Raw genomic sequence first — 20,341 nt, forward strand, 5'->3', positions numbered from 1 at the left:
AAAAATGCAAGGCTTTTATTTTGAAATTTTCAGTATGCTTCATTTTTAAGTTCCGAACTAATACCACGTGTAAGAGTGCTTTGGATGAAAAAGTCAAAAAAAGCCAAAAAGAGCTATTACCTCATGTAAAAATATTCAAGGCTTTTATTTTGAAATTGTCAGTATGCTTAATTTTAAAGTTCTGAACTAATACCACGTGTAACAGTGCTTTGGATGAAAAAGTCAAATAAAGCCAAAAAGAGCAATTACGTCATGTAAAAATATTCAGGGCTTTTATTGTGAAATGTTCAATATGCTTAATTTTAAAGTTCAAAACTAATCCCATGTGTAACAGTGCTTTGGATGAAAAAGTCACACAAAGCCAAAAACAGCAATTGCATGATGTAAAAATATTCAAGGCTTTTATTTTGAAATTATTATTATGCTCCATTTTAAAGTTCCAAACTAATCCCATGTGTAACAGTGCTTTGGATGAAAGAGTCATATACGGCCAAAAAAAGCAATTACATGATGTAAAAATATTCAAGGCTTTTATTTTGAAATTTTCAATATGCTTCATTTCAGAGGGCCAAACTAATACCACGTGTAACAATGCTTTGGATGAAAAAGTCACATAAAGCCAAAAAGAGCAATTACCTGATGTAAAAATATTCAAGGCTTTTATTTTGAAATTTTCAGTATGCTTAATTTTAAAGTTCCGAACTAATGCCATGTGTAACAGTGCTTTGGATGAAAAAGTCATATAAAGCCAAAAACAGCAAATACATGATGTAAAAATATTCAAGGCTTTTATTTTGAAATTGTCAGTATGCTTAATTTTAAAGTTCTGAACTAATACCACGTGTAACAGTGCTTTGGATGAAAAAGTCAAATAAAGCCAAAAAGAGCAATTACGTCATGTAAAAATATTCAGGGCTTTTATTGTGAAATGTTCAATATGCTTAATTTTAAAGTTCAAAACTAATCCCATGTGTAACATTGCTTTGGATGAAAAAGTCATATACGGCCAAAAAAAGCAATTACGTCATGTAAAATATTCAAGGCTTTTATTTTGAAATTTTCAGTATGCTTAATTTTAAAGTTCAAAACTAATCCCATGTGTAACAGTGCTTTGGATGAAAAAGTCATATAAAGGCAAAAACAGCAATTACCTGATGTAAAAATATTCAAGGCTTTTATTTTGAAATTATTATTCTCCATTTTAAAGTTCCAAACTAATCCCATGTGTAACATTGCTTTGGATGAAAAAGTCATATACGGCCAAAAAAAGCAATTACCTGATGTAAAAATATTCAAGGCTTTTATTTTGAAATTATTATTATTCTCCATTTTAAAGTTCCAAAGTAATCCCATGTGTAACAGTGCTTTGGATGAAAACGTCAAATAAAGCCAAAAACAGCAATTACCTGATGTAAAACTATTCAAGGCTTTTATTTTGAAATTATTATTATGCTCCATTTTAAAGTTCCAAACTAATCCCATGTGTAACAGTTACTGAGTTAAATCAGTTATATACAGCCCATAGCAGCAGTAGTTCTAAAGGCCAGTTCTCAGTCCTGATCTGTTTCAACTGAGGATAGATAGAACTACAGCGATGCGTATTCGTAGTCCAAATCAGCAGCCAATAGCCTCTTGAGTTCCGTTGCTATGGCAAATAATGGTCTCAGCAGGTGTGAGCTCTGAGCTGTGAGCTCTCAAACACACAAGTGTGTTTGAGCAAACACACTTTACTGAAAAAAAGCATTGGAAACAAATCCTTCTTGTTCGGGAACCGTAATACATATTCGAAAAGCGTTTCGAGCGTATGACAGTTCAATGTGTCTTCTGCGATAGTCCCGAGATTCATATCTGTACCTCACTCAGAGCATTTACAGTGATGAGAGAAAGAAATGTTGTGCCCAGATATGAACCGAGATGGGCTGTCACTCTAATTTGAAGAAAAATGAGAAACTTTGGGTCGCTTAGAGGCAAATTGTGGACAAACCGTAACTGGTATCGACGAGCCGTCTTCACTTTCGAAGAGATCACAGACGTATCTACAAAATGAAATTTGAATGGCATTTCTAGGTGAATTTGTGACGACACAGCAAATCCTCAAAAATAGGGTATTTCTAGGATTTTTCCCATTGAGTTATAATGGGGTTTTTTTCGCAGTTTTTTGCGAATTATGTCGCCACGTTAAGCCCAAATCCCACCAAAAATAATAGCTCCAATGGCGTGAATTTTCTGCACGTTTTGATACCTCATTTGTAGGTGTGCACCCAGCGGTATGAGCCGCATTAACGGTTACGGAAGAAAAATAAAGAATTATAACTAGAAAATTTCGGAAGAAATTTAGCCGGGGCCTGCCAAGGCGCGGCCGTGGGGTTCGGGCCCGGCGTCGTCGCGCCACAAATCGGCGTCGACGCCAAAGAACGCCGCGACGTAAGCAGTGGCACGCGGAGAACCGCAAGAACGTTAAGCGAGGCGGACGTGCACCGTTCGGTACGATTTAAAATGTTGTCAAGGCTTTTATTTTGGAAGTTTTGTTAAACTTCATTTCAAAGGGCCAAACTAATCCCATGCGTAATAGTCCTTGGGTTGAAATAGTTATATAATGCTCAAAACACAAGTAGCTGATGTAAAAATATTCAAGGCTTTTATTTTGAAATTTTCAGAATGCTTCATTTCAAAGGGCCAAACTAATACCACGTGTAACAGTGCTTTGGATGAAAAAGTCAAATAAAGCCAAAAAGAGCAATTACGTCATGTAAAATTATTCAAGGCTTTTATTTTGAAATTTTCAGAATGCTTCATTTCAAAGGGCCAAACTAATACCACGTGTAACAGTGCTTTGGATGAAAAAGTGAAATAAAGCCAAAAAGAGCAATTACCTGATGTAAAAATATTCAAGGCTTTTATTTTGAAATTATTATTATGCTCCATTTTAAAGTTCCAAAGTAATCCCATGTGTAACAGTGCTTTGGATGAAAAAGTCATATAAAGCCAAAAACAGCAATTACCTGATGTAAAAATATTCAAGGCTTTTATTTTGAAATTATTATTATTCTCCATTTTAAAGTTCCAAAGTAATCCCATGTGTAACAGTGCTTTGGATGAAAACGTCAAATAAAGCCAAAAACAGCAATTACCTGATGTAAAACTATTCAAGGCTTTTATTTTGAAATTATTATTATGCTCCATTTTAAAGTTCCAAACTAATCCCATGTGTAACAGATACTGAGTTAAATCAGTTATATACAGCCCATAGCAGCAGTAGTTCTAAAGGCCAGTTCTCAGTCCTGATCTGTTTCAACTGAGGATAGATAGAACTACAATGATGCGTATTCGTAGTCCAAATCAGCAGCCAATAGCCTCTTGAGTTCCGTTGCTATGGCAAATAATGGTCTCAGCAGGTGTGAGCTCTGAGCTGTGAGCTCTCAAACACACAAGTGTGTTTGAGCAAACACACTTTACTGAAAAAAAGCATTGGAAACAAATCCTTCTTGTTCGGGAACCGTAATACATATTCGAAAAGCGTTTCGAGCGTATGACAGTTCAATGTGTCTTCTGCGATAGTCCCGAGATTCATATCTGTACCTCACTCAGAGCATTTACAGTGATGAGAGAAAGAAATGTTGTGCCCAGATCTGAACCGAGATCGGCTGTCACTGTAATTTCAGCAAAAATGAGAAAGTTTGGGTCGCTTAGAGGCAAATTGTGGACAAACCGTAACTGGTATCGACGAGCCGTCTTCACTTTTGAAGAGATCACAGACGTATCTACAAAATGAAATTTGAATGGCATTTCTAGGTGAATTTGTGACGACACAGAAAATCCTCAAAAATAGGGTATTTCCAGGATTTTTCCCATTGACTTATAATGGGGTTTTTTTCGTAGTTTTTTGCGAATTATGTCGCCACGTTAACCCCAAATCCCACCAGAAATAATAGCTCCAATGGCGTGAATTTTCTGCACGTTTTGATACCTCATTTGTAGGTGTGCACCCAGCGGTATGAGCCGCATTAACGGTTACGGAAGAAAAATAAAGAATTATAATAATATTAAAGAGACACTTTGTTGGGTGTAGAGTAATAGGTTCCTGCCATTGCTTTGCATGGCAGGCCCCAATAAAGAGACGCTTCTCTCCGACAATAGTAATAGGTTCCTGCCATTGCTTTGCATGGCAGGCCCCAACTAGAAAATTTCGGAAGAAATTTAGCCGGGGCCTGCCAAGGCGCGGCCGTGGGGTTCGGGCCCGGCGTCGTCGCGCCACAAATCGGCGTCGACGCCAAAGAACGCCGCGACGTAAGCAGTGGCACGCGGAGAACCGCAAGAACGTTAAGCGAGGCGGACGTGCACCGTTCGGTACGATTTAAAATGTTGTCAAGGCTTTTATTTTGGAAGTTTTGTTAAACTTCATTTCAAAGGGCCAAACTAATCCCATGCGTAATAGTCCTTGGGTTAAAATAGTTATATAATGCTCAAAACACAAGTAGCTGATGTAAAAATATTCAAGGCTTTTATTTTGAAATTTTCAGTATGCTTCATTTCAAAGGGCCAAACTAATACCACGTGTAACAGTGCTTTGGATGAAAAAGTCAAATAAAGTCAAAAAGAGCAATGACCTGATGTAAAAATATTCAAGGCTTTTATTTTGAAATTATTATTATGCTCCATTTTAAAGTTCCAAACTAATCCCATGTGTAACAGTGCTTTGGATGAAAAAGTCATATAAAGCCAAAAACAGCAATTACCTGATGTAAAAATATTCAAGGCTTTTATTTTGAAATTATTATTATGCTCCATTTTAAAGTTCCAAACTAATCCCATGTGTAACAGTGCTTTGGATGAAAACGTCAAATAAAGCCAAAAACAGCAATTACCTGATGTAAAAATATTCAAGGCTTTTATTTTGAAATTATTATTCTCCATTTTAAAGTTCCAAACTAATCCCATGTGTAACATTGCTTTGGATGAAAAAGTCATATACGGCCAAAAAAAGCAATTACCTGATGTAAAAATATTCAAGGCTTTTATTTTGAAATTATTATTATTCTCCATTTTAAAGTTCCAAAGTAATCCCATGTGTAACAGTGCTTTGGATGAAAACGTCAAATAAAGCCAAAAACAGCAATTACCTGATGTAAAACTATTCAAGGCTTTTATTTTGAAATTATTATTATGCTCCATTTTAAAGTTCCAAACTAATCCCATGTGTAACAGTGCTTTGGATGAAAACGTCAAATAAAGCCAAAAACAGCAATTACCTGATGTAAAAATATTCAAGGCTTTTATTTTGAAATTATTATTCTCCATTTTAAAGTTCCAAACTAATCCCATGTGTAACATTGCTTCGGATGAAAAAGTCATATACGGCCAAAAAGAGCAATTACGTCATGTAAAATATTCAAGGCTTTTATTTTGAAATTATTATTATGCTCCATTTTAAAGTTCCAAACTAATTTCATGTGTAACAGTTACTGAGTTAAATCAGTTATATACAGCCCAAAGCAGCAGGTAGTTCTAAAGGCCAGTTCTCAGTCCTGATCTGTTTCAACTGAGGATAGATAGAACTACAGTGATGCGTATTCGTAGTCCAAATCAGCAGCCAATAGCCTCTTGAGTTCCGTTGCTATGGCAAATAATGGTCTCAGCAGGTGTGAACTGTGAGCTCTGAGCTCTCAAACACACAAGTGTGTTTGAGCAAACACATTTTACTGACAAAAAAGCATTGGAAACAAATCCTTCTTGTTCGGGAACCGTAATACATATTCGAAAAGCGTTTGCAGCGTATGACAGTTCAATGTGTCTTCTGCGATAGTCCCGAGATTCATATCTGTACCTCACTCAGAACATTTACAGCGATGAGAGAAAGAAATGTTGTGCCCAGATCGGAAATTCTATTCAAATACATGGGAGAGAGCCTCAGACAGCCTCAGAAAATCCTGTCGCATGACTTTGCTCTGAAGCACCGTGACAGAAAACCGTACGGTCTAGATAAATTTCGAAAACATTTTACCGGAGCAGACAGGCGTATCAATGTCAGGACCGATTTTGATACTAATCGTGCGATATTTGTGGGCGTGATGGCGATTTCAAAAATGATTTGGGTTGAAAAAGTTGTCTTCATCTCTCACTCTAAGCAGCCAGAAACGCACTCTAACTTGAGCAAAAATGAGAAACTTTGGGTCGCTTAGAGGCAAATTGTGGACAAACCGTAACTGGTATCGACGAGCCGTCTTCACTTTCGAAGAGATCACAGACGTATCTACAAAATGAAATTTGAATGGCATTTCTAGGTGAATTTGTGACGACACAGCAAATCCTCAAAAATAGGGTATTTCTAGGATTTTTCCCATTGAGTTATAATGGGGTTTTTTTCGCAGTTTTTTGCGAATTATGTCGCCACGTTAAGCCCAAATCCCACCAAAAATAATAGCTCCAATGGCGTGAATTTTCTGCACGTTTTGATACCTCATTTGTAGGTGTGCACCCAGCGGTATGAGCCGCATTAACGGTTACGGAAGAAAAATAAAGAATAATAATACTTAAAGAGACGCTTCTCTCCGACAATAGTAATAGGTTCCTGCCATTGCTTTGCATGGCAGGCCCCAATAAAGAAACACTTTCTCCGACAATAGCAATAGGTTCCTGCCATTGCTTTGCATGGCAGGCCCCAACTAGAAAAACAAAATTTCTGAAGAAATTTAGCCGGGGCCTGCCAAGGCGTGCCCGTCGGGCTTGGGCCCGGCGTCGTCACGCCACAAATTGGCGTCGACGCTAAAGAACGCCGCGACGTAATCAGTGGCACGTGGAGAACCGCAAGAACGTTAAGCGAGGCGGACGTGCACCATTCGGTACGATTTAAAATGTTGTCAAGGCTTTTATTTTGGAAGTTTTGTTAAACTTCATTTCAAAGGGCCAAACTAATCCCATGCGTAATAGTCCTTGGGTTAAAATAGTTATATAATGCTCAAAACACAAGTAGCTGATGTAAAAATATTCAAGGCTTTTATTTTGAAATTTTCAGTATGCTCCATTTTAAATTTCCGAACTAATCCCATGTGTAACAGTGCTTTGGATGAAAAAGTCATATACGGCCAAAAAAAGCAATTACGTCATGTAAAATATTCAAGGCTTTTATTTTGAAATTTTTAGTATGCTTAATTTTAAAGTTCCAAACTAATCCCATGTGTAACATTGCTTTGGATGAAAAAGTCATATACGGCCAATAAGAGCAATTACGTCATGTAAAATATTCAAGGCTTTTATTTTGAAATTATTATTATGCTCCATTTTAAAGTTCCGAACTAATCCCATGTGTAACATTGCTTTGGATGAAAAAGTCATATACGGCCAATAAGAGCAATTACGTCATGTAAAATATTCAAGGCTTTTATTTTGAAATTATTATTATGCTCCATTTTAAAGTTCCAAACTAATCCCATGTGTAACATTGCTTTGGATGAAAAAGTCATATACGGCCAAAAAGAGCAATTACGTCATGTAAAATATTCAAGGCTTTTATTTTGAAATTTTCAGTATGCTTAATTTTAAAGTTCCAAACTAATCCCATGTGTAACAGTTACTGAGTTAAATCAGTTATATACAGCCCATAGCAGCAGGTAGTTCTAAAGGCCAGTTCTCAGTCCTGATCTGTTTCAACTGAGGATAGATAGAACTACAGCGATGCGTATCTGTAGTCCAAATCAGCAGCCAATAGCCTCTTGAGTTCCGTTGCTATGGTAAATAATGGTCTCAGCAGGGTGTGAGCTCTGAGCGCTGAGCTCTCAAACACACAATTGTGTGTTTGAGCAAACACATTTTACTGACAAAAAAGCATTGGAAACAAATCCTTCTTGTTCGGGAACCGTAATACATATTCGAAAAGCGTTTGCAGCGTATGACAGTTCAATGTGTCTTCTGCGATAGTCCCGAGATTCATATCTGTACCTCACTCAGAACATTTACAGCGATGAGAGAAAGAAATGTTGTGCCCAGATCTGAAATTCTATTCAAATACATGGGAGAGAGCCTCAGACAGCCTCAGAAAATCCTGTCGCATGACTTTGCTCTGAAGCACCGTGACAGAAAACCGTACGGTCTAGATAAATTTCGAAAACATTTTACCGGAGCAGACAGGCGTATCAATGTCAGGACCGATTTTGATACTAATCGTGCGATATTTGTGGGCGTGATGGCGATTTCAAAAATGATTTGGGTTGAAAAAGTTGTCTTCATCTCTCACTCTAAGCAGCCAGAAACGCACTCTAACTTGAGCAAAAATGAGAAACTTTGGGTCGCTTAGAGGCAAATTGTGGACAAACCGTAACTGGTATCGACGAGCCGTCTTCACTTTCGAAGAGATCACAGACGTATCTACAAAATGAAATTTGAATGGCATTTCTAGGTGAATTTGTGACGACACAGCAAATCCTCAAAAATAGGGTATTTCTAGGATTTTTCCCATTGAGTTATAATGGGGTTTTTTTCGCAGTTTTTTGCGAATTATGTCGCCACGTTAAGCCCAAATCCCACCAAAAATAATAGCTCCAATGGCGTGAATTTTCTGCACGTTTTGATACCTCATTTGTAGGTGTGCACCCAGCGGTATGAGCCGCATTAACGGTGACGGAAGAAAAATAAAGAATTATAATAAAGAGACACTTTGTTGGGTGTAGAGTAATAGGTTCCTGCCATTGCTTTGCATGGCAGGCCCCAATTAAAGAGACGCTTCTCTCCGACAATAGTAATAGGTTCCTGCCATTGCTTTGCATGGCAGGCCCCAACTAGAAAATTTCGGAAGAAATTTAGCCGGGGCCTGCCAAGGCGCGGCCGTGGGGTTCGGGCCCGGCGTCGTCGCGCCACAAATCGGCGTCGACGCCAAAGAACGCCGCGACGTAAGCAGTGGCACGCGGAGAACCGCAAGAACGTTAAGCGAGGCGGACGTGCACCGTTCGGTACGATTTAAAATGTTGTTGAGGCTTTTATTTTGGAAGTTTTGTTAAACTTCATTTCAAAGGGCCAAACTAATCCCATGCGTAATAGTCCTTGGGTTAAAATAGTTATATAATGCTCAAAACACAAGTAGCTGATGTGAAAATATTCAAGGCTTTTATTTTGAAATTATTATTCTCCATTTTAAAGTTCCAAAGTAATCCCATGTGTAACAGTGCTTTGGATGAAAACGTCAAATAAAGCCAAAAACAGCAATTACCTGATGTAAAAATATTCAAGGCTTTTATTTTGAAATTATTATTATGCTCCATTTTAAAGTTCCAAACTAATCCCATGTGTAACAGTTACTGAGTTAAATCAGTTATATACAGCCCATAGCAGCAGTAGTTCTAAAGGCCAGTTCTCAGTCCTGATCTGTTTCAACTGAGGATAGATAGAACTACAGTGATGCGTATTCGTAGTCCTAACCAGCAGCCAATAGCCTCTTGAGTTCCGTTGCTATGGCAAATAATGGTCTCAGCAGGTGTGAGCTCTGAGCTGTGAGCTCTCAAACACACAAGTGTGTTTGAGCAAACACATTTTACTGAAAAAAAGCATTGGAAACAAATCCTTCTTGTTCGGGAACCGTAATACATATTCGAAAAGCGTTTCGAGCGTATGACAGTTCAATGTGTCTTCTGCGATAGTCCCGAGATTCATATCTGTACCTCACTCAGAGCATTTACAGCGATGAGAGAAAGAAATGTTGTGCCCAGATATGAACCGAGATGGGCTGTCACTGTAATTTCAGCAAAAATGAGAAAGTTTGGGTCGCTTAGAGGCAAATTGTGGACAAACCGTAACTGGTATCGACGAGCCGTCTTCACTTTCGAAGAGATCACAGACGTATCTACAAAATGAAATTTGAATGGCATTTCTAGGTGAATTTGTGACGACACAGCAAATCCTCAAAAATAGGGTATTTCTAGGATTTTTCCCATTGAGTTATAATGGGGTTTTTTTCGCAGTTTTTTGCGAATTATGTCGCCACGTTAAGCCCAAATCCCACCAAAAATAATAGCTCCAATGGCGTGAATTTTCTGCACGTTTTGATACCTCATTTGTAGGTGTGCACCCAGCGGTATGAGCCGCATTAACGGTTACGGAAGAATAAAGAATATTAAAGAGACGCTTCTCTCCGACAATAGTAATAGGTTCCTGCCATTGCTTTGCATGGCAGGCCCCAATAAAGAAACACTTTCTCCGACAATAACAATAGGTTCCTGCCATTGCTTTGCATGGCAGGCCCCAATAATAAAGAAACTTTTCTTGGGAGAATAGCAATAGGTTCCTGCCATTGCTTTGCATGGCAGGCCCCAAATATTCAACCTTGCATTGCAATTGCATCTGAAGATTTGCATAATGAAGGATGCATGTTGCGTGACTCTAAACATAAGGAAATACAGGAAATTTCTTGGAATATTATCTCCCGCTAGGTTTGAATAGTACATGTAAACTGGGATCATTGGTGTGTAGTTAACAGTGTTCAACTGGGCAGCTATTTACTTTAGCTGTGATGTTACTTACTTGTGCTTTTTTTCCATATGCAAAGGGGCAGTATTATGTGTTTTCCAGCCACATAGTGCAATTTTGTAGCATAATCACGTAAGTGTTATTATAAAATTCAGTTGTTATAAATTGTTATAAATATCAAATATGACTTTAAAAAAATTTACTTTGTCATTTAACACATTGGCATTGGGAGTCGCAAAGGAGGGGCTCTGAACCTAGGAAACTGCAGCTCTGAGGAGGAGAAACATCTCAAAAGTGGAGTTAGGACCACTGAGGCTGAGTGGTTGCCACGAGAGATTGAAGGATTTCTCAGATAGTATGGCACTCTGAGTAACATCTTTGAATCATCAGGAAACAACGATCCAAGCCATGGCCAGTGACTCATGCATCCTAATTGTCCCATCAGTGCCCTTAATGGTCCGATTAGAGTAATTTTTCTGACTAGAACTTATGAGCCTCTTACTTACAAACATGTTCAGAACTGAAGAAGCCTTCTGATTCAGAGGCAGAACCTCAGCAGGAAGCAATAGCTCTCCTTACTTGAAAAATAGACTTCATGGGTCAATAATTTACCTGGTCTTGAGATGGTGGCAAAGTGTACATTGAATACACTCTTTCTTTAAACACACTTAACTCGGCTTATATTCTTCTGTTTGAGATCCTTATAAGTCATGTTTTTAGATAAACCAGTATGGCTAGTAACTGGTGTAAAAGCAATTTGCATAATATTGGAAAACCTGAAATGGTTTAGTGCCATTTACTCTGATTCCTTGTCAAAACCTTCTGTGTATCCTAGTTGCAACACTCATTATTACTAGATTATTGCCCTACTGGAAGAACCTGAAGCTTGGAGCCAATAGCTGAGTTTCCTTAACAAATGTGCGCAAAAACTCGCAATTTTGCAATTACGGTGTTTCAATTAAATATGAAACACAATTGAAATCACACGCGAATAAGTTTGTTCATGTAATAAGTCATTAAAAAACATGTGCCATTGTCCTCCTACCACTTGTGGGTTGCACCAGTGGCAACATCCGCTTGTTGATCATGTGACTTGTGTGTATGTGTGATACATAAAAAGTGTTTCCACTGCAGTTTTGCTAAATAAACCACTTTAGATATGGCCAAAAAAAAAAAAAAAAACACACACACCTCATTCATCTGTAGTTTAAACGCGGCTGCATCAACTTTTTTTCAGGACAAGTTCCCACTACAATATACTGCATTGAAACTAATTCTGAGTTTCTCATAAAAGGCACTCTGCATGATCATGTTCACACCAAAGAGAAAAATATTACTCTCGCATTGTGTCTGTTTCTCTGCAAAGCGAGCATCGCAGTCCCACATTACCTTGAAAATTTGCAAGCAACAATTTTCACTGAACTTGTCATTTGAGAGTCTGACACCAAAACATTATCAAAAACAAGAAATTGCTTTGTTTCCATTAAGTAAATTTATTTTTGAAATGTCATCCTGCACAATTATATGGTCAATGAAAGCACAACTAATGGCAAGCACGTATATCTTGTGCACATAGGACAGTGGAAACAGAAAACCCTGGGACAATTGTTATACCTCTTAACAAGATTGAGTGTAAAATTCTGATTGAAACATGTCCTGTTAGTATTCAATCTAATGGTACTGATGAACCGTGGTAATGTCAAAGGTGTCATTTCTAGCATGTGAAGTGTTCAACATTTAATGTACAAACAGGACACAGTCAGTTAGTTGTTAAGGACTAATCAATGACATTTACAACTGTTGACATTCTACACTTATAAAAACAGCCTGTAAACTCTAATGCATTGACACAAAACACAGATTTAGATTTTCATCACTAATCTTAAACGCCTACCTTCTAAAATTACATTGGGTTCATTTGATGGCTTCAAAAAGAAAAATTGAACTTCACTTCTTTTTCTCCATGCGCTATTTCAATGGTGATGTTAAAACTGGAACTATACTGCCCAATGACAATGTAGGAAAATAAATTAAATGTTAAAAGCAAAAAACCCCAATCAACAAACTAAATGTTGGTAGGATGTGTTGCAACGACTCGTCCAATGACTCCAGCTCAATTGCTAAAAATCGCCAAAGCCTTGGACTTTGCTATGAGGATTCCCGTAACAGCTTCATGAGGTCACAACATGCTAGTGTCTACAAAAAGTGAAATGAGGGAAGACACAAGATAAAGACACAAAAAACAAAAGGCCATAAGTCTGGGACTCAACACCAAAAATAACTAAACACCAATTTAGCGCAACGTCCACAGATGTCTTTCTCAATTACAAAACTAAATTACTTGTTGATACATTGAGTAACAAGCAGATTCAGCATCCCAAATTATTACGCACCAACTGGTGTTCAGAGATTTTTAAAAAAGTCCAACCAAGAGCTGTGATGATAGTTTCCACAGTTCAAGGATGTGAATACATTGTTTTAAAAGTCATAAGGTGGTGAACATTTATATTTCCACCTTTGAAGACATGGATTATCTCAGGTTATGCTAATGTGTTGTGCACATGCTAATGTGTTGTTTTATGTTGTGCAGTTAGCTAATGTTAGCATTTTTACTCTGCTATGACTATTTCTTTATTTAGCTCAGATTTTAATCAACATCCAGTTGACTGTGTGCCAACAAAACCCACAGAAAAAGCTGTTCTTGCAGCACAAACATTTCTTTGAACATCATCAAATTTAGTGATGTGTGTTTTAACTGCTCTCTCCATGTCCCCTTAAATATGTAATAGCTAACTATGTTATGTTGTCTAATGAATCTGCAAGGCAAACACTGTCTGGTGACTTTTACTTACTGTTGTCACTGACTGTTTGATGTCCTGGCTACTGCCTCCTCAAACTCCTCACAAATAGTCATTTTCTCTACTGTACGGGCAAAAGTGCATTTCTGCTGTTTTTCTTGCCAGTGAGTTCAAAATGTGATCTATTGATTTGGCTGTAGAGATGATATCTGATATCCGTCTTGCTCCGCACATGAACACAGGCTTGTAGCATTTTGTAAAACTCTTAGCAAAGGAGTGATCAACAGTCTGGGCTAGCGGAAAGCTCTGTAATCGAACGATGAAAACGTTGAGTGGTGGAAATACAGATTTGTCTGTGAGGAAGCCGTTCATCTGTAGTTTAAACGCGGCTGCATCAACTTTTTTTCAGGACAAGTTCCCACTACAATATACTGCATTGAAACTAATTCTGAGTTTCTCATAAAAGGCACTCTGCATGATCATGTTCACACCAAAGAGAAAAATATTACTCTCGCATTGTGTCTCTGTTTCTCTGCAAAGCGAGCATCGCAGTCCCACATTACCTTGAAAATTTGCATGCAACAATTTTCACTGAACTTGTCATTTGAGAGTCACTTTTATGTGAAAATAATACACATATTTTGCATGTAATTCTGAGCCAACGCTGAATTCTAGTTCAGTTAAATGGACAGAGCTAATAAAAATCATAACAGATGAGGTTTCCAGTTAAAATGACTGTATGTAAAAACGGCGCTGAGGAAAAATATTCGCCCATTTCAGTCTTTGCTTTTTTGGCCGCCCAAAAGTGTTTCAGATCATCAAGCTAATTCTAATCTCAAAGATAATCTTGTTGCCTGCAAAGCCAGTTTCCCACTGATGAGTTAATTTATTAAAAGAGGAAAGTTATTTAAAACAAACTGGCCCTGTGTGAAAAAGTAATTGCATGCTTTGTAAAATAATAAACTTTCTGTTTAACACGTTGTCTTATTTACAACGTTGAGCTCAAATTTACTGGGTACCCCCAGTGCTAATCACCACTCAAGACTTTTGGGAAAACATTTTCTGGTTGGACAGAGCAATGATCCAAAATACCAGTGAGTCCTCCTCTGAATGCCTCTTAAACGTTTGCATGCAAGATTGTGGAGTGGCCTAGTCTAAGTCTGGACTTAAATCTGATTGAGATTCTGCCACACAACCTTAGGTGGTTCAAGCTTAAGAACCTTTCAATATGGCTGGATTAAACATTTCTGTGTATGTGTAAAAGACTCATTTCAGGTTCATGCAAATGCTTGATTGCAGTTGTTGTCACACAACAGTTATTAGGTTAAGGAGGCATTTACTTTTTCACCTTTAAGGTTGTGGCCTGGCTGGTTTGGCTAGATTCTTTACTTAAATAATTGAAATGGTCATTTCAAAACTGCAGTATGTGTTAATTTATGGGTAACTGTGGGATGTTTTCGATATTAAAATTTGATTGATGATTTGAAACATTTATACATTTATAGCTGAACCAAAAGGAACATTTTTAAATTGATAAGTTCAAAAACAAAGTTAACAAAAAAGGACAAACTATAATTTTATCCAGAACACATGCTAGACACTGTAGACAGATAAAGTCCTCCAACTCCACTCATCCGTCAGGTGTGAAAATATCCCTACCGGCCCAATTTAAAGAGCCCTCCCACGTTTCTATGATCTCTGTGATCCATGCATGAACGATTCTCAGAGATAACTGGGACATTTCCATATGAACTCTGAATATAAAACAGACACCACACAGAGAATAGACATAATTTAAATTCTACTCTGTTAAAGGACTGCATTTGAGACAAATTCCCCAACCCAGAATGGACAGCTACTTCACATAACTCACATTTTACATAAAATGTTTTTTTTCTTGCACTTCGAATACACAAAATAAGACTTTCAAGAGTACAATGTTGTTAAGAAGGTGCTTTTCCCTCACTATACCTCATGAGCCAGGTCTGTGAGGGTGTGTCCCACTGTCCTACTTCCATTTTTGAGAATTCCCTCAGTGGAAATATGGTCCAATGTCATCACCGGTGTTTTTAGGACACTAATATCTGAGTCCTCTGCCTGAGGCTCTAAGAACGCTACCCTCTTTCCGTTGGCACGCCTTTGTCCTGACTCTACCTCTCTGGGGTCTGAACAGAGGATGATGGCCCGTGCACCACAGCTCCTGGAGCCACCACCCCGACTTTCCCGACACTGGCAGGGAGTGAGGTAGAGGTAGAGCAGGACCAGTACGATGCTGATCACACAGGAAGCAAGGGTGGTGAACGCCGTGTTGAAATGTTCACCGCTGCTGCGACGAGCCAAACCCGTGGTGGAGGTGACACTTGAGTTACCGACCCTGACCCTGGCTTCTGGAGATTCGCCTGAATCGTAGTACCGTCCCCGAGCAACCACGCACTCGTAAATACCAGAGTCTTCCATTAGCGCACCTTGGATTTCAAGCGTGCCGTTGGGAAAAACCGACAGATGAGACCTCAGATCACTTGCTGAGGAATTCAGTGCTGTTCTTGGGGTAACCCAGAAGACGATCAACCCTTGCTGGACAGGAAGACCTAATCCAGGACAGGGTACTCTTAGCCAGTCGCCAGGCTCTACTCGATAGCTTTGTGCCTCCAGGGGTATGTCTGACAGATCCTGATGTGTACAATTAACCTCTCGAACTGCAGTGCCTCTACATTGGTATCCAACTTGGAAATCCACCAGTGGGCGATACTGTTTCCAAAGCCAGTATTCAAGCAAAGCAATCAATGCACAGTCGCACAGCAAAGGATTTTCCTGCAAATATATTCCGGCATGGCGGCTGAGAGACAGCAGGCTCTGGACGGGTAACTTGGACAGCCTGTTGTATGACAGATCCAGGAAGGTCAGGTTACGCGGTCCAGTAGGGTCCTCAAAAAGTCCCAGGGGGAAGGATGTTAGTCTGTTTGCGGAGAGGTAGAGTCTTTGCAGACTGTTGACATCACTAAAGGCCCCTGGCATTATTTGGGCAATCTGGTTTCCAATCAGTAGCAGCTCTTTAAGTTCTGTCAGCCCGCTGAAGACGGATGAGTTCAGAACTCTCAACTGGTTAGATGAAAGGTCCAAATGGAGGAGACGTGGTGTCGCAGTGAAGGCGGCCATCTCGATTTGACTTATGGAGTTCCAGCTGAGAACCAGTGTGGTGAGCCGCTGAAACGGTTGGGAAACCCAGGCCACCTGCATGGTTCTCAGGGCGTTGTGGCTCAGGTCCAGCCTCGTGGCATAACTTGGAAGACCAAAGGGTAACGTGGACAGATTGCTCCCACTGCAGGAAATGATATCACTGGCACAAAGGCAGTGTGGTGGGCAAGGGGCCACTGTGGGAACGAAGCCAAGACACAGCAGGAGCAGCATGGCTACAACAGCAGGGTGGCAACAGCTGCCTCTAACATCGGTTTTGCCTAAAAACTGGGATGCAACAGTGTGCATACTGGACACCCCTGTGACAGCACTCAGGTTACCGTCTCACTCGGTGAACACATGTCAGGTTTACAAGTCTCCGATGACACACTGCACACCTGAGAAACGGAAATGAACAAGGAAAAAAAAAAAGACAAGAATCAGAGGGATTGTCTTCTCCCTGTTACGTAATTCTGTTTAATCTAATGAGTACTGTCTTTAAATGTTTCAATGCAGGACGTAGTGATTAAAAAAAAGACATAACAATAACAAAAACACAATAGGACTGTGTAAGCCAAAAGACACATGATTCTAAAAATACACAAAAGCCTAATCCGCAACTCTGATGGTGGCTGGCATCACCAACACTTGACAACTGGTGGTGCCTGCTGGAACAAGTGTAATCTGATCCATGTTTATAATCCACATCACCAGTTTTTCACCTATGCATTCTTCATGACCTTACTTCGTGGTGTCATAAAATAATAATAATAATAATAATAATGCAGTTTTGTTTTCACTTTGTTTGTCTTTGCTGTAATATTGTCAATATTACAGCATTACAGTAGCCATAAACTAAACAGGCAGCGATTAAGTTGTGCTGCCAATAGGGACAATCTTGTGCCATTTGCTTTACACATTTAAACGCACCAAGAAAAGCAAGTCTAGCAAATAGTGTGTGAGTTTAAGAACAAAAAATACATATGCAATTTCAAATTCCAACCAATTTTTTTAAGTAAATTTGTTCAATTCTAAATAATTTCCAAAAATGATTTTGCTAGTTTTCTCAGTCGATGTTAAATAGTATCCTCAAAAAAAGGTTTTTAAATCTATTCTGACAAAGTGGCATGTAAGCCTTTTCCCTAATCTCCACTGCTAATAACAACAGAATTTATTGGCAAAAGCTGCTTCTGGCTTTACAAAGATTAGCTTGCTAGCAAGTCTGCCTTTAGCATTAATGCTATCACTGAACTAGCTAAAGGTGGATGCAAACTTAATAATTTCTTCCTATATGACAAAAACTTACTGTCTTATGAGCGGTATTAGAATTTGTTAGGTTTACTCATTTATTTGCAATGTAACATATAAACACGTGCGCTTTTCTGTTTGCTGCTGGACTGAAAAAGTTAAAGTAGCTAATATTAAACTGCACCAATATTTAGCAGGTCAATTTTAATGGAAATCTTCAGATAGATCTGTTACCAAAATAGAGTAGCTGATGTAATTAAACTGGTATAGGCTAATTGAATACTATCTTTCTGAGTAGTAATTATATAAGTTTAATAACAAAGTAATGCAGTTCCAACCTAATTTTTTTTTTTAAAAAAGCTACTTGGAACGGTATAAGTTAAAGCTCGGTTTGTTAGAATGTTTGGCGAAATGCCTAAATTAACCAAATTGAAGTCTATATTTTATTAAGTTGATACATTTATTTATAATACAACTCGTAGTCTATAAACACCATTTGTAATTAGACATGCCAAACAAATGAAAGAAGCCAATAGGCAACAGGTTTAACCTTATTGAAAATATTTAGGCAGAACCAAAACGGTAAACATTGGTAGAAAATGGCCGCAGCTGAATTACAATAACAAACTAAGTAGCTGGATTCGATTTTAATGACTAATATTTAATATCCCCCCAAAATCCTTTTTTACAGTGTAATGGGCCGCATAATTAACACCAGTGAACCTTGTGTTGTTCTAAACTTTACATTTTGCACTGGGTTGAACAGAAAGTCAGGGAGCTCTGATGAAAATATTCATGATTAAAAGTATATAAAATAAAACATTTTACTTATGTAATGTTTTATACTTATTATGACATTTTTTTGTCCTCCACATAGTAAAGAAATTATTAGGCGCCTACGATCTTGTCCCATGTTATTATTAGCTGTAATAAAAGTCTACAGTTTATTAATGCAAAAAAACCCCAAAAGACAAGTAATTGATTCGGATCGTTTGTTTTTATCCAACTTATGTTCGGATTAATTAACGCTCTACCTTCTTGTTTTCACTATTCCTCTGGGGGGGGGGGGGGAGAAAAACACGAAAGAGCGAATCCCCTCCCCAGAGTTCCCAGCTGCCTAAACCAAAAAGCGTTACGTAAAAATAAAATAAAATAAAATAAAATAAAAAACCAATTCACCTTCCCGTCCACACTGTTGCCTTTTCCAGCCCGCCCTCCTGCTCCGACGCTCGGCCGTTCCCGAATCCTAAAATCCTGCAGGGAACTTGGCTCTGTGCGGAGCGAAGCGCGCCGCTTCCAGCCGCTCGGATGATCCGCGGCGACTCTGAGAGGGAAGCGGCTCACCTGCATGTCGGTGCGGGGAGCAGGGGAGAGGCGGGGAGGGGGGAGGGGTGGTCCTGTCCTGGGAGTAAACACACAGCGACTGGCTCGCGGGAGAGGAGGATGCCGTGTTGAAGAGGAGGAGAGGAAGAAGGTGTAGAGACGGAGCAACATCAGCATCACGAGCTGAGGACGTGGAGGGAGTGTTTGATTTATGTACCGTTAGTTTGAAAATAAGTCATCACGTCCATATTAAGTATCCAAATAATTCAGGTGTGTCAGTAATTTAATTAAAGCTGCAGTATGTAACTCTTACAAAAATATATATAATTTTTCTATATTATTAAAACAGTAACCATGTCGTGACATGTGACAGTTTTTAATAATAAAACGGCACATAAATCAAACAAAACGTTGGCAATAAACCTCATGTACTCTGATCGTTGTTTCTTTTGGGGGAGGTATTTGCAGTGAGTGGTGGCTATGCTAACTAGCCTTAGCATTTGTATGAGGCTACGGTGTGGTGAAGCAGCTGCAGTTTAGCAGAGAATAACCATGAGGGAGTGAGCACAGGAGTGATTGGCAGCACTAAGACCCTCCTCCTGGCTCTGATTGGTTGTTTCTGACTGAGTGGTGTATTTCTGTTTATTTGTACTGGGAGCAGACCGAGGAGCGCAATTATTTTTGAGGTCCTCTGAGAAGAGGACTTTTTTTTTTTTTTTTTAATTGACTGTGATTGGCTCATATTAGAAAATGTTAACAAAAATTAAAATGTTACTAGTCGTGCTCATCTTTCTGATTGGCTGCCTGTCAAGTTCATCATGCATTAGCAGTGGACACATTTTTGACGGGAAAAAGGCTGAAGGAATCGTCCTCTTACTAAGCGAATAATCATTAAATAGTGAAGAAAAGTGAGACAAAAACAATCAAAAAGTCAGTGGTTTCTTTCATATTTTGTTTGTGGGTTTGCTATCTGGGGCCTGGAACAGAAGCTAACGCGGTTTGTGGGGCTATAGCATAAAAAGGTTTGGGGAGAGTTGAACAAATTCGTCACTGGGGTTGGCGTTGTTCCCGGGCCGACAGGGGCATGTGGGTGGTTCTGTGTTTTGTGGGGGTCGCCTGGGGTAGGACTGGGCAGCGGATTGCTAGCCCCTCTTGCTTAGCCTGCCGTGTCTCGTGGCTCACTGTTAACCCAAAAACCCTTCATCATTATAACCCATGAAATGGCCTCTGAGTGCCACACTCTGCCACAAGCAGCCTGATCCTCTGCGTTGGAAGCATTCGGATGTAATTGGAAACCAGAGTATCATAAAGTCTGCAGGGATTTCTGAGCGTGTCCTAACATAATA

At 39.0% G+C, this 20,341-nt stretch overlaps 1 protein-coding gene across 1 annotated transcript; it reads right to left on the reverse strand.

The window, feature by feature from the left end:
- Nucleotides 1-11,953: 11,953 nt before the first annotated feature.
- LOC102223779 (amphoterin-induced protein 2-like) lies at nt 11,954-19,134 on the reverse strand. Its single transcript, XM_023349835.1, has 2 exons — nt 18,852-19,134; nt 11,954-16,822 (listed from the first exon to the last, which is right to left on the reverse strand). Exon 2 carries the CDS (start codon nt 16,731-16,733, stop codon nt 15,216-15,218), a length of 1,518 nt encoding a protein of 505 aa, XP_023205603.1. The 5' UTR covers nt 16,734-16,822; nt 18,852-19,134; the 3' UTR covers nt 11,954-15,215.
- Between the last annotated feature and the right edge of the window lie 1,207 nt (nt 19,135-20,341).

The sequence above is a fragment of the Xiphophorus maculatus genome, chromosome 17, assembly GCF_002775205.1.
Source record: "Xiphophorus maculatus strain JP 163 A chromosome 17, X_maculatus-5.0-male, whole genome shotgun sequence".
Classification (NCBI taxonomy): Eukaryota; Metazoa; Chordata; class Actinopteri; order Cyprinodontiformes; family Poeciliidae; genus Xiphophorus; species Xiphophorus maculatus.